This window comes from Notothenia rossii (genome assembly GCF_949606895.1).
Source record: "Notothenia rossii genome assembly, chromosome: 8".
Taxonomy (NCBI): domain Eukaryota; kingdom Metazoa; phylum Chordata; class Actinopteri; order Perciformes; family Nototheniidae; genus Notothenia; species Notothenia rossii.
Window position 1 is genome coordinate 21,625,967 of NC_136906.1, and position 12,152 is coordinate 21,638,118.

The 12,152-nt window shown below is 41.4% G+C and overlaps 1 protein-coding gene across 2 annotated transcripts; it reads right to left on the bottom strand.

Annotated features, from left to right (window-relative positions):
- LOC307015924 (zinc finger protein 281-like) lies at nucleotides 1-11,644 on the bottom strand. Of its 2 annotated transcripts, XM_079644888.1 has the most exons (8): nucleotides 11,511-11,596; nucleotides 11,220-11,286; nucleotides 9,393-9,846; nucleotides 7,661-7,762; nucleotides 7,243-7,369; nucleotides 6,362-6,445; nucleotides 6,136-6,254; nucleotides 1-3,953 (listed from the first exon to the last, which is right to left on the bottom strand). In XM_079644888.1, exons 3-8 carry the CDS (start codon nucleotides 9,795-9,797, stop codon nucleotides 2,364-2,366), a joined length of 2,427 nt encoding a protein of 808 aa, XP_079501014.1. In that variant the 5' UTR covers nucleotides 9,798-9,846; nucleotides 11,220-11,286; nucleotides 11,511-11,596; the 3' UTR covers nucleotides 1-2,363. The 2 variants fall into 2 exon arrangements, with proteins under 2 accessions (XP_079501014.1, XP_079501013.1); XM_079644887.1 differs by lacking the exon at nucleotides 11,220-11,286 and having other exon boundaries at nucleotides 11,511-11,644.
- Nucleotides 11,645-12,152: the final 508 nt, after the last annotated feature.

Consider the following 12,152-nt stretch of genomic DNA (forward strand, 5'->3'; position numbering starts at 1 on the left):
TTGATAACAGTATTTTTTTTATTTTTTTCTCCCTAATCACTTTTAAATTCATTGGACAAGTACAGTCTTGTGAAATGTGTCACAAGAAGCTGGAAGAAAATAAAAATGGAAGATATCAGCTACAAAATTTGGCGGTGATAAAAAAGAGGGGGAAAATATACTAAAATTAAAATGTATACAGGGGTCAGAATTCATTCAAGATTTAGTGTTTTGTAAACAATAAGCATATTGCAACAATATGGAAAATCAGATCTGGAGGAGAGAGGTCGAACTGAAGAGACTGAAAACTGGCTGGCTTCCGACAATTACAGAAACCCTTAAGCATCATGTCTTAGTGAGTCACATAAATGTCATGAACACAAATGTTTAAAACTAGTCACACAGAAACATGACTTATTTGTACACACAAACAACAGCATTTCTGCTACATACATCAAACCGTCACTCCTGCGTCCCTGGGTTACTGTGATATGAGGTATATGTGAGGCGACTTCTTGTTCACGCCTCAACCGTTCAGCATGGCAACATATTATTTAAGATATTACAGCATTGCATTCACTCTGCCATGTTCAATGATTGCTTAAAACAACAGGCCATTGGGGCATAAAGGGGTTCAAAGACTCATTCAGCAGAGTGATATCATGTCCAGCACTCGAGGACAGTTGTAGCTATGGAAGACTGCGTACTTATTGTTGTCTTTACAAAATAATCGTACAGCATAAATACATTTAAAAATCAGCGAGAAATTACATTTTACATTTACTAGACAATATTTTGCACCTGCACTGCTCAGGAATAGGCACCCAATTTCTATTGGGACAAATATGCTCGGTAATGCCAGCATATGTGAGATATCTAAATGCTTACAAACATTTGGGTCAGCCACCTTTTAGTTCGTAATGTATATGGCCGCCTCTCAGTAACAGCTTGAGAAATACTTCATCACTAACACATTTGTCATCAAATTCAATAAGAAAGCAAAAGCTTCTAAGTTGGGTAACAAGTCAAAACTAAAACTAGAGGTTTGAATTACATTTACATTATCCCGATTAAATGTTAATTTATTTTAAAAGTCCCCCCTCCCCCCAATCTAAATGTTCCCTAAAAGTAAGGAGAAAGAGAAAATCTGAATGAAAAATCCCACTTTTCCATATCAACTCGGCAACCGCCTCCCCCCGCCCACCATCCCCATAGAAACCATGCCACCCAAACGAAGGGTATCCACATCATACCCCCTTGAAAATATGTTCAACCCAGAAACCCCTTCTGCATATGCCCAAACTCGTCTCTGTCCAAAAGCCAGTCCATACCTGACGTTTGAGCTTCCTTGATCTGACACGGTAATTTACGCAATGTAAGAAAAAACGGCTCAAAGTGCTAATTGGATTCTTTTAAAGAAATAAGAGAACCGAGGAAGAAGCGGGGGCAGGAAAAGGGGAAGGCCATTCTATCACTGTCCAACAGCAACCTCTATTGGCCAATTAAAAGCCCAACATCACTTTTGCTCTCCAAAAATATAGCAAGGACAACATTTAGCCCCCAAACCCGCCCTCATTCTTCCTCTACTTCAACTGGCAGTTCCCCAGAATGATTAAATCTGTTTTTACATTAATATATATTGTTATAAATATATATAGATATATATATATGGCCCTTATTGAAGAAAACATGAGTTTCACATTGACACGAAAGTACCATAATCTCTATATAGCCAAGTAGAAAGTGTTTTCAGTGCTCATGTGAGCTGGCAGCAGTCTGTTTGTGTCACACTCATTCAACAAGTAATAAAACATAAGAAAAATCCTCTTTGAAGTCGCAAACTAACTTCTGAAAAGAGCGCTCACTGCACCCCGTAGGCTTCTCCTTTTTCACTTTTTCCTGAGTAATACTTTAAACCTTGTAACAGACAACAACTTTTTTTTTGCGATTTCAACTCTGGGCTATTCCCTGCCATCCTTGTTATGTTCATTATTATTTTACAATTGTAAAGTTGATTGCTCAAACACTTCAGCTCATTGTAAAAGCAAAAAGTCCGGTGCAACTCTACTTAGTAAAAGTTCTTTCAGTTCATCATTTCTTGACCAGTCCTCATGCCACTAATATGACAAGAATAAACAGTAAATACATATTTAACTTAAAAATACCAGATACTTAAAAAAAGTTGCATTTGCAAGAAGCCTCGCAGGCTTATTGTTGGGAGAGGACTGGGCACACAAAAATAGAGCATCAGTATAATTAAAAGAAAGATGACACTTAAAAAATAATAATAATAACAACAACAACAACAATAATAAAATAGGAGCACTAAAAAAAATTCAAACAAGAACATCCACTTTAACGAGTGTTCTCTCCCTCTCAGGCTCTCATCTGTAGCTTTGGCTTGTTGTAGTTTTGGAACCTGTACTTACTGGCTCATTGACATCAGATAACAAACTACTATACCCTGAGAATTGAGACACAGGCGTCCGTATCCTGTGATCCACCTCCCCGCCATTGTCAGTGCCGTAAGACAAGCCGCGGCCGTCTGCCTTGAACTGGGAGCCAAAGGCCTGGGCAAAGTTTTCTATCTGGTAGGAAGGCTTTGAGGAGTCCAGAGAGGCCAGATCCTGCGAGGGGGCCAGAGGGTAGACCACTGTGCTGTTCTTGCCGGGCAGCTGCTCCTTATGGCGGCTCAGGTCAGATGGGCTGATCTGATAGGAGGGGGGAGTGGAGGAGTGCTGCTTCTCCATCTGGTCGGTAAGCTCCTGAGAAGGGGTGAGCTGCTGGTGGGTGGAGGTCTCCAGGCCGCTCAGGTGGAAGCTGTGCTGTGGTGAGGATCCCGTCAGCATCGCAAAGTGAGACTTTGGCACAGAGGAGGGCAGCGAAGGCGAGGCCACCGACTGGCCGTACCCACACTCCATCGGGGACGTAGTGTAGATGTTCTTGTCAGCGTAGATGAGAGTTCCTTGATGGGAACTGGTGAAGGGTCCTGAGGCGGGAGGACCCAGAGGGAAGCTGGCACTGTGGCTGGTGCGCTCCAACGCCTGCAGCAGGAAGCGAGAGTATTCGTGCATCATGACCGTCTTCTCTCCAGACGGGCTGGGGGTGTCGGCGCTGTGGCCGATGTCAGCGCCGTCTATCGAGACGGGGTGCAGATCCACGTGATGGTCGCCAATGTCAAAGTGAACGTCGTGGTGCGAGCCCTCTGGTTTCTGAGTGTAGTGGTCCAGGATGCTCTGCAGCACCTCGTCTGGGATGCCCGACTTGTCGAGACAGAGAGGAGCGTCACTGTCCATGGCGCTGGAAACAACGCCGTGATTTACAGAATGCTGGGAAGACAAGTGGCCGACACCGACATCATACTCACTGCTGGATATCCCAGCAACCCCTGGCCCTGATGAGTTTGCATTGTTTGCTGCGTGAAGGTAGCGCCTTTTCTTGATGAACTGCATGGCGTCGTCGTAGTTGCTGCTGGTGGGCTCTACTTTAGCTCCATTGGTTTGCATGAGGCCAAGACCATCCATGCCCCCGCTCTGCTCCAACGAGTCAGCTTTGGCCTGTCCCAAACCCCCCTTTTCAAGGCTCTTACGATTAGCCTTCTTGAATGCCATCTTTGGAGCCTGGGCATGGTGGCCCTGCTGCATGCTGGGTCCTGGCTCAGTAGAGGAAGATACCGTTGGATTCTCGACAGAGTAATCATGGATGTTGTAGCCCCCAGGTACAGCCCCTTGAATGTGCTGTTCCCTCGACCCTCCTCCATCCCCCTTCTTTTTCTTGCGCTCCCCTCCCTCTCCATTATTTTTGGACCTTCCTCTCTTCCTACCAATATTCCCAATGTTTTCCTGAGTTATTCCATAGCTGCCATGTCCCAAGTCTACACAACCCAGATCCATCATCCCGGGATCCAGCCCCTTCTTTATGGCTTCTCCACAGGTTCGCTTGTGCTTAAGCAGTCGGTCTGTCCTAGAAAAATACTGAAAGATACAACAACAAATGTTTTATTTAAAGATACTTTAAGAAGCGACTTCAGACATTACAAAAGGAATTTAAGATTCATTCATTTTCAATGACTCAGTCTAGGATTAAAAATAGATACAGTGGGGGAAAAAAGTATTTAGTCAGCCACCAATTGTGCAAGTTCTCCCACTTAAAAAGATGAGAGGCCTGTCATTTTCATCCTAGGTATACCTCAACTATGAGAGACAAAATGAGAAGAAAAAAAAGAAATCCAGAAAATCACATTGTCTGATTTTTAAAGAATTTATTTGCAAATTATGGTGGAAAATAAGTATTTGGTCAATAACAAAAGTTCATCTCAATACTTTGTTATATACCCTTTGTGGGCAATGACAGAGGTCAAACGTTTTCTGTAAGTCTTCACAAGGTTTTCATGCAGATCTCCTCTAGAGCATTAATGTTTTGGGGCTGTCGCTGGGCAACACAGACTTTCAACTCCCTCCAAAGATTTTCTATAGGGTTGAGATCTGGAGACTGGCTAGGCCACTCCAGGACCTTGAAATGCTTCTTACGAAGCCATTCCTTCGTTGCCCGGGCGGTGTGTTTGGGATCATTGTCATGCTGAAAGACCCAGCTACGTTTTTTGCAGAAAAACAGCCCCAAAGCATGATGTTTCCACCCCCATGTTTCACAGTAGGTATGGTGTTCTTTGGATGAAACTCAGCATTCTTTCTCCTCCAAACACGTTTAGTTGAGTTTTTACCAAAAAGTTATATTTTGGTTTCATCTGACCATATGACATTCTCCCAATCCTCTTCTGGATCATCTAAATGCTCTCTAGCAAACTTCAGACGGGCCTGGACATGTACTGGCTTAAGCAGGGGGACACGTCTGGCACTGCAGGATTTGAGTCCCTGGCGGCGTAGTGTGTTACTGATGGTAGCCTTTGTTACTTTGTTCCCAGCTCTCTGCAGGTCATTGACTAGGTCCCCCCGTGTGGTTCTGGGATTTTTGCTCACCATTCTAGTGATCATTTTGACCCCACGGGGTGAGATCTTCCGTGGAGCCCCAGATCGAGGGAGATTATCAGTGGTCTTGTATGTCTTCCATTTTCTAATAATTGCTGCCACAGTTGATTTCTTCACACCAAGCTGCTTACCTATTGCAGATTCAGTCTTCCCAGCCTGGTGCAGGTCTACATTTTGTTTCTGGTGTCCTTTGACAGCTCTTTGGTCTTGGCCATAGTGGAGTTTGGAGTGTGACTGTTTGAGGTTGTGGACAGGTGTCTTTTATACTGATAACGAGTTGAAGCAAGTGCCATTAATACAGTTAACAAGTGGAGGACAGAGGAGGCTCTTAAAGAAGAAGTTACAGGTCTGTGAGAGCCAGAAATCTTGTTTGTTTGTAGGTGACCAAATACTTATTTTACAGAGGAATTGACCAATTAATTCATTAAAAATCCTACAATGTGATTTCCTGGATTCTTTCCCCCCATTTTGTCTCTCATAGTTGAGGTATACCTAGGATGAAAATTACAGGCCTCTCATCTTTTTAAGTGGGAGAACTTGCACAATTGGTGGCTGACTAAATACTTTTTTGCCCCACTGTATATCAATCAATGTCTGCCTGTGTTAAAGACAAAGTGCCTGGGCAGATATGGTTAACAAAACTCCACATATTTATTTTTTCCCTTATATAGCATTATGTGGATCATTTACATTTGAATGACTTTCCCTCAAAATTAAGCAGTGTGTGTAAACACCCTTTTAAAAAAGTAGAATGGAGAAACCAGCTCGAGTAAGCTAGAAAGTTTGAAAGTACACAACCGAGAATATCTGCCCCTTCCTTCAGACTTCCTGACAGAGCCCCTCCTCAAACACACACGAATGCGCACATGACCAATGAGGGCACGAGATAAGTTTGAGCACGAGATGGAAGGCTGACATGCAGGTAGGCCATCTAATTATCTGCCGCGGGATCATTGGTCGTGCTTTTTACAGCGCCACGGCTTCCACAGTTTAAATATTTGTATATATTTATTGTCAACGCATTTAATTTATTCATCGCTATCGGGCTGTTAAGAGCATTCCATGGAATTTAACAAAAAGTGTTTCTGAAGTGAATTACCTACCCTACCTTTAAGCTTTCGATTTACAAAATATCATATTAAATAATCGGGGTAGTAAACCGCTCACTGACCTGTTGGCAGGTCTCACATCTGTAGGGCTTCTCTCCGCTGTGAGTCCTCTTGTGCCTCTCCATGTGGTACTTCTGAATGAAACGCATGTTGCACTGGTCACAGCTGAATGGCTTTTCTCCTGCATTACAAAGACAGCAGCGCTCAAGGTTAGTTGTTATTGGAAGCACATAATGACTCGCAGATTAAATAAGATATTATACGGATGGTTTTCGTCAAAACACTCACCGCTGTGGATTTTCTCGTGTCGCTGGAGAAGGTATTTCTGAATGAAACTCATGTTGCACTGATTGCATCTGAAGGGTCTTTCACCTGAAAGGAAAAATCACAGATATATATATACTGTAAAAAAAAAAATGTCATTCCTAAATGGTCATTGCCACATTTATGGTTAACTTTTTTGAAAATTAGAAGCACCTCTATACAATAATGAAATTGACTGACTTTGCACACTCTTCACAAAAGCCCTGTGTGTTCGGGGGTAAGGCAACTGATTGTATTGAATTTAATATCAATAGTCTAATTCAGTATTTGGTACATTAACATTCACAACACATGCCGTTCTCAAAGGAGCTCAGACTAAAATGGACCATCATCATTCTAAAAAGGAACAAAAATGAATACAAATTAAGTGTTTAATCGTGCTGATCGTATACTTTTAAAATCAATTATCTGAAATCACTAAACTTTAGCAGATGTTATATCATTCTGAAAATACACTTTTTTATCTTAGGTTACCTTTAGCTGATAGTATCATTTTCTGAAATGCTGAACTCTAGCCGTTTTATAATAACTGCTTTGGTCACAAAACTGCTAATCATCTCACATTGAAACCAAAGTGTTTATCGTAATGTTGTAACGTAGGGTTTAAAAGTCTTTTAGCTGACTTTGCTAACATTCAGCACTGACGTGGCAGTAGAGGCTTAAAGCTAAAAAAAGAGTTGTCCCTCCCTGTTTCCATCGCAGCAACACTCAGTTTCTAAACGTTTACAGCCTGTCCTGCTATTTTTCTAAGATAACGTTTGTTTTGCCCTTATCAAAATACATGATTTAAAAAAACAAAAATGACAAAAGATGAGCATCATGGTAAAACGTGCACTGTAAAATACCTGTGTGGATGAGGACGTGTCTACGTAGGTGATAGGAGCTTCTGAAGGATGCAGCGCAGTGCTCACAGATGTGAGGCTTGTTCCCCGGTGACATGTTGCCTCCTTCTCCATCCGGCATCATTGATTGCTGTGGAACCACAACAGAAACACAGGGGTCAGATTCAGTCAGCTGCCCTCTATATCATCTTTCATTATTCAAAAGGATCAGTTCATATTGGGTAGATTAAATAATAAAGCATTATTCTACAGATTACGCTCATAATAAATCTATTTGGACAATGTTTTCGTGTTGAAAAGAAATTACATAAACATATTTATTTATTTTTAAAATGTGTATATTTGTAATCATTTTTATTTATCCATTTAATAGATCTACATTTGCAAAATATGAAATTATTCACAGATATATATTTCAAACCTTTGCCTCATTTCTCTTCTTTCTTGGTTTACCATCCTGTCCATCACCATTTGACCTTCGACCTTTCCTCCCAGTGGGCTCCTTTCCTAACTGACTCGGCAGCTGTGAGGATGACAAAGGGAGAGGGAGAGGGCCGTGAGAGCGAGCTGCGGCAGGGAAATTATTTGATTGCAGGTTAAGGGCCTAAGCCTAAAAAAAAAAAACGATCCAGCAAACAAGTCTGTTTTTTGCTCACACAAACAAACAAAACACTTGGACAATGTCTAGTGATTGTCTGCTGAGCACCCATTGCGCACGCTGTGGTTCTAGTGGGTAAAATAACAATGCCATAAATTCACGGCCTTTCTTTGTGTAAGCAGCTTGTAATTCAATGAGAGCCATTATCCACTAGTCTAACCTCTTGTCTCTAAGAAATAGACAAAAACTGAACACCTCACATTCTAAACAATACAAGTATTACGCTTCACTAAACTTTATCACAAACAATCTGTGTTGCATATTTATGCAACATAAATAAAAAGATTGGTTCCTGATTGCTTCCTTTTTGCCTTCCAGCATTGCCCATTATTTCCCAGTGAACATGTTGCAACTCGGTGCCATATGGAGACTGACAGGGTACATGTGGGTGCACCTGCTGTTCTCAAAATTAGCTCAATGTTTAGGGCAAGAACAGCAGACAGAATAGCCGAAATAAAATAAAACTTGATTTGAGCAGTTTGTGGGCTAAAAACGCTATTTTACTTCCAAAAAGTCTCATCACTGTGTGAGAAAATGCAACAATTTAGGAGCACGACAAAAGAATACAGACTGTAAGGCTTATTAACATAGATTTCCTTAAAGTAATAATGAGAGCCAGACTGAAACATTTAAGGGTTGTTAAATCCTTAAAATAAAAATGTTCCTTCTGGCAGTGTGAGGACAATCATTAAAAAAATGTTTCAACAAACTTGCACCTAGAGCCCTGATGACCTAGGGTTTGAGGCTATTGTTAGAAGTGTGTGGTTGTGTGTATTTCTATTTGAATAAGCACAAAAGACGTCTGAAATGAAGGGCAAGCTCAAACAAGACAGCTGTGTCTCTGCCATGACGTTTTCATTCATGCTGAAGCGGTATGACATCACCCTTCTACCCAGAAAGAGAAACAGAGGGAGGGAGGGAGCGATGGGGGGGCGGCACTCATTTATATTTTGCATCTAAAGCCATCAGAAGATTTATGTCACCATAAACAGTTTCACACAGATTCTTCCCCGCACCCATCCTCTATCAGGTCCCCCTCTCTCAGGCTTTTAGAAATATTGGCTGTTGCACAATACAGCAGGGACTTTTATACTAACCAAAAAAGCATTCACTAATTTAGATTTTCTTAATGATCTTGGTGTATGTTGTTTCCTAACCACAAAATAATGCACTGAAGGAAAAGCTTATAAAATGAAGGGGTTTATATGTGTATATATACACACACACGCATTTTATGTTATAATGACAACGAGCTGGCTGGATCTACTGCAAAATATTGCTAGCCACAAAAGAAGATCGAAAACACTAACACTATGCATGCTATCTGACGTGTTTTATTAACTTGAATGAATAATGTATGATATATAAGAGATATTAATGTATTTATTTGTGACAATTAATCAATTATTTTACTTATTGTTTCAGCTCTTAACTTGAGCAAAGCTATTTTTTCAGCTATAACTCCCACTCACATTCTGATTCCAGTGGTACTTACGTTGCCCATGTTGAGATCATGCACCAGCAGGCTCTGGTTGTTACTGACTGTCACCTCCAGCAGCTCTGTGCTCTTCCCCAGCCCTCCGGGATAAACTGGCAGGCGGTAATCGTGTTCTGACATCTTCTCCTGCTTAATACCCATGGCGTGAACATAGTCTCCCACCCCTGCACACCCCATGTGCCCACCCTGGGTGCCCATGCTGCAGTCAGGCGAGTCACGCTCCTTCTTCAGGATCATCTCTTGTGATGGAAGGTCCTGCATGACGGAGTGGGCGGCCAGCCGGGTGAAGCTGGTCACCGGGGGTAGGTGGCTGAACATTAACATGCCAGGGCCGAAATTGGAGTCCATGCTCTGGTTTGAGCGCAGGTATTCATTGCCTAGTTTGTCTTGAACGATGTTCATGATGGAGGCCGGCGGGAAGGAAAACTATAGGGTGGGAATTAGTGTCATTCTGTGAGGGGGAAAAAACAGTAGAAGTTCAACATTAAAACAGTTAAAGGTCACATCAAGGAAGACATAAAAGGAAAAACAATCGGTGGCGATACACACAAATAATAGACAACAATTACGGAGCCAGTTAATCTCGGTCTTCAGGAATCAGTGTCACGGCCTGTGTTCTCACAACTGGGCGCTTAGTCGGATTAAATGTGATGGTTTGTGGGTCAACAAAAGGGCTGCAGTCTGGCACATTTACAAGTGTTATCAAGCAAAACAGACAACACTTGGGCTACAGAGTACGAAATATATCTCTAGTTGATTGCACTCTGTGTTTACAGTATTTTACAAGGCAAAAAGGTCACAGTGGCTCAATGCTAGACACAACACAAGAGGAGGAATGAGAGGATTGAAGTTGTGTTAATCTGTTTGATGGGGCTGTCTGACCCAGTCATCCTATTTGCATGAGCTTATCTGCCAATGAGAGTGCACATACACTGCATCAGAAAGGCTGTTGGTTTAATTACGTAGCTACAGGATAATCAAATGCATGTGTTGAGCTCCGAGCGAGATGTTTATTAATGATATTTGAAAATGGTGTATAACGTGTTCATATCTAAATAAAATGTATGCATGCATTGCACGCAGGTATCCAAATGTTGGACATGTGACTCTCTAAAGTGTTATTTTATTTATTTTGGGCAATTTACACTGAGGTTACATTAGTATTTCAAATTAAATGATTTGTACATACTCTACAGATATCTTTGGCTGCCACATGAACGACCCGTTCAGCTAATGAGTGCCATCTGACTGCTGACAAATGCCTTCAGCTCTGATGGCGAGCTAGCAGAAATAACCTACCCGGCTAACAAAAAGCAAACTTTTAATAAAAAAGAATAAGACTTCCGCCACTCCGACTGACTTCATCTTTGTCATATCTGTCTCAGCACACAAAGCGTACGTTGAGAGGACCCCGTGGTCTGCGTGCATTTAAGAAAAACTACCAAGCTTGTTGGCTATTCAATTAGCTACCTAGCTAACCATTTGGCTAACCACTCTTGCGGGGCCCTTCTCCTTTGTGATGCAGGATCAGGCAATAATTAATATGGCCATGCAATAACAGCAGCAGACTTGCGCTTGATGAACACCAAAAAAACGAGCAAATATGAACAGAAAAAAACAACAAAAGCATGAGAGAAGTCTATTCTGTTTTAAGACAAGTAATCAAAGTAAGTTTTGTACTTTTTGAGATGAAATTAAAGAATAAGAGGGAGATATCATTACACACTAGCATTACACAAGACGCACACAATCACCGAGCTGGAGAAATGATCAAGGACAAATGCTAGTTAGCGCATGCAAAATAAATGTAAACACTTATCGTACATTGTTTTAACTTATTATTGGCTGTTATCTCCAAGTGTTTGGCTTCGTTTTCCGGGCTGTGGACCGACTGTAAGTGATGGGACGACAACACAAGCATGACCCATAACAAACGGCCCATACAACTCTAGCGAACAATGATGCTCGTCCGGCTAGCCGAGACAGCTAACTTAGCAGCTAACTAGCGGTAACGTTAACGCTAGAGCTCCGTGCTTTGTTGTCTGTCCCGTCCCGGGTGTCACTGCTACAACGACCGGATAGGTCGATAAACTTGATTTCATGAATTTATCTTACCGTTGCATGACCATGACCTGCTATTTAGGCTCGCGTAGTTCACCCTCAGCTGTCCGTTTCAATATCTAGAGCCAAAACATTGTTCTCCCGCAGCTGCTGGGTTCTTCCATCTTGCCTCGGCGCTGAGGATTCTGGGTCCTGAAGACGGATGCGTCCTGTAACATAAAATAAACATTTTTTGATTTGTGTTGTTTGACTAAAGGCAATCGTGATATCCATATATATATACAACTATTAATACTTTAAAAAATGCCCATATTTTAATAACATCGTTTCATAGTTAAGTAATCATCGTCAATAGGCCATTATTCCTGCACGTTTTATAATTCTTGCATTTTATTTGCATACATCTTCAAATACGTTACTCTTTTTCACGAGTGAAGTTTTAACAAAGAATACTTTTTTATTCATGTATACATACTCAAGTACTCTACTGAGGTGAACTTTTGAAGTACTTTAGTATTTCTATTTTATATTTCTTTAAACGTCTACTCTACTACATCTGATGTGAATATTGTTCTTTTTACACCATAACATTTTTAAATAGCCTAGTATTGTTACTAGGGACTGTAATTACTAATACAAATCCATCTAATTAATTTGAACATATCATTGTATTGGTTAGGCAGCCCTGCAGTATAG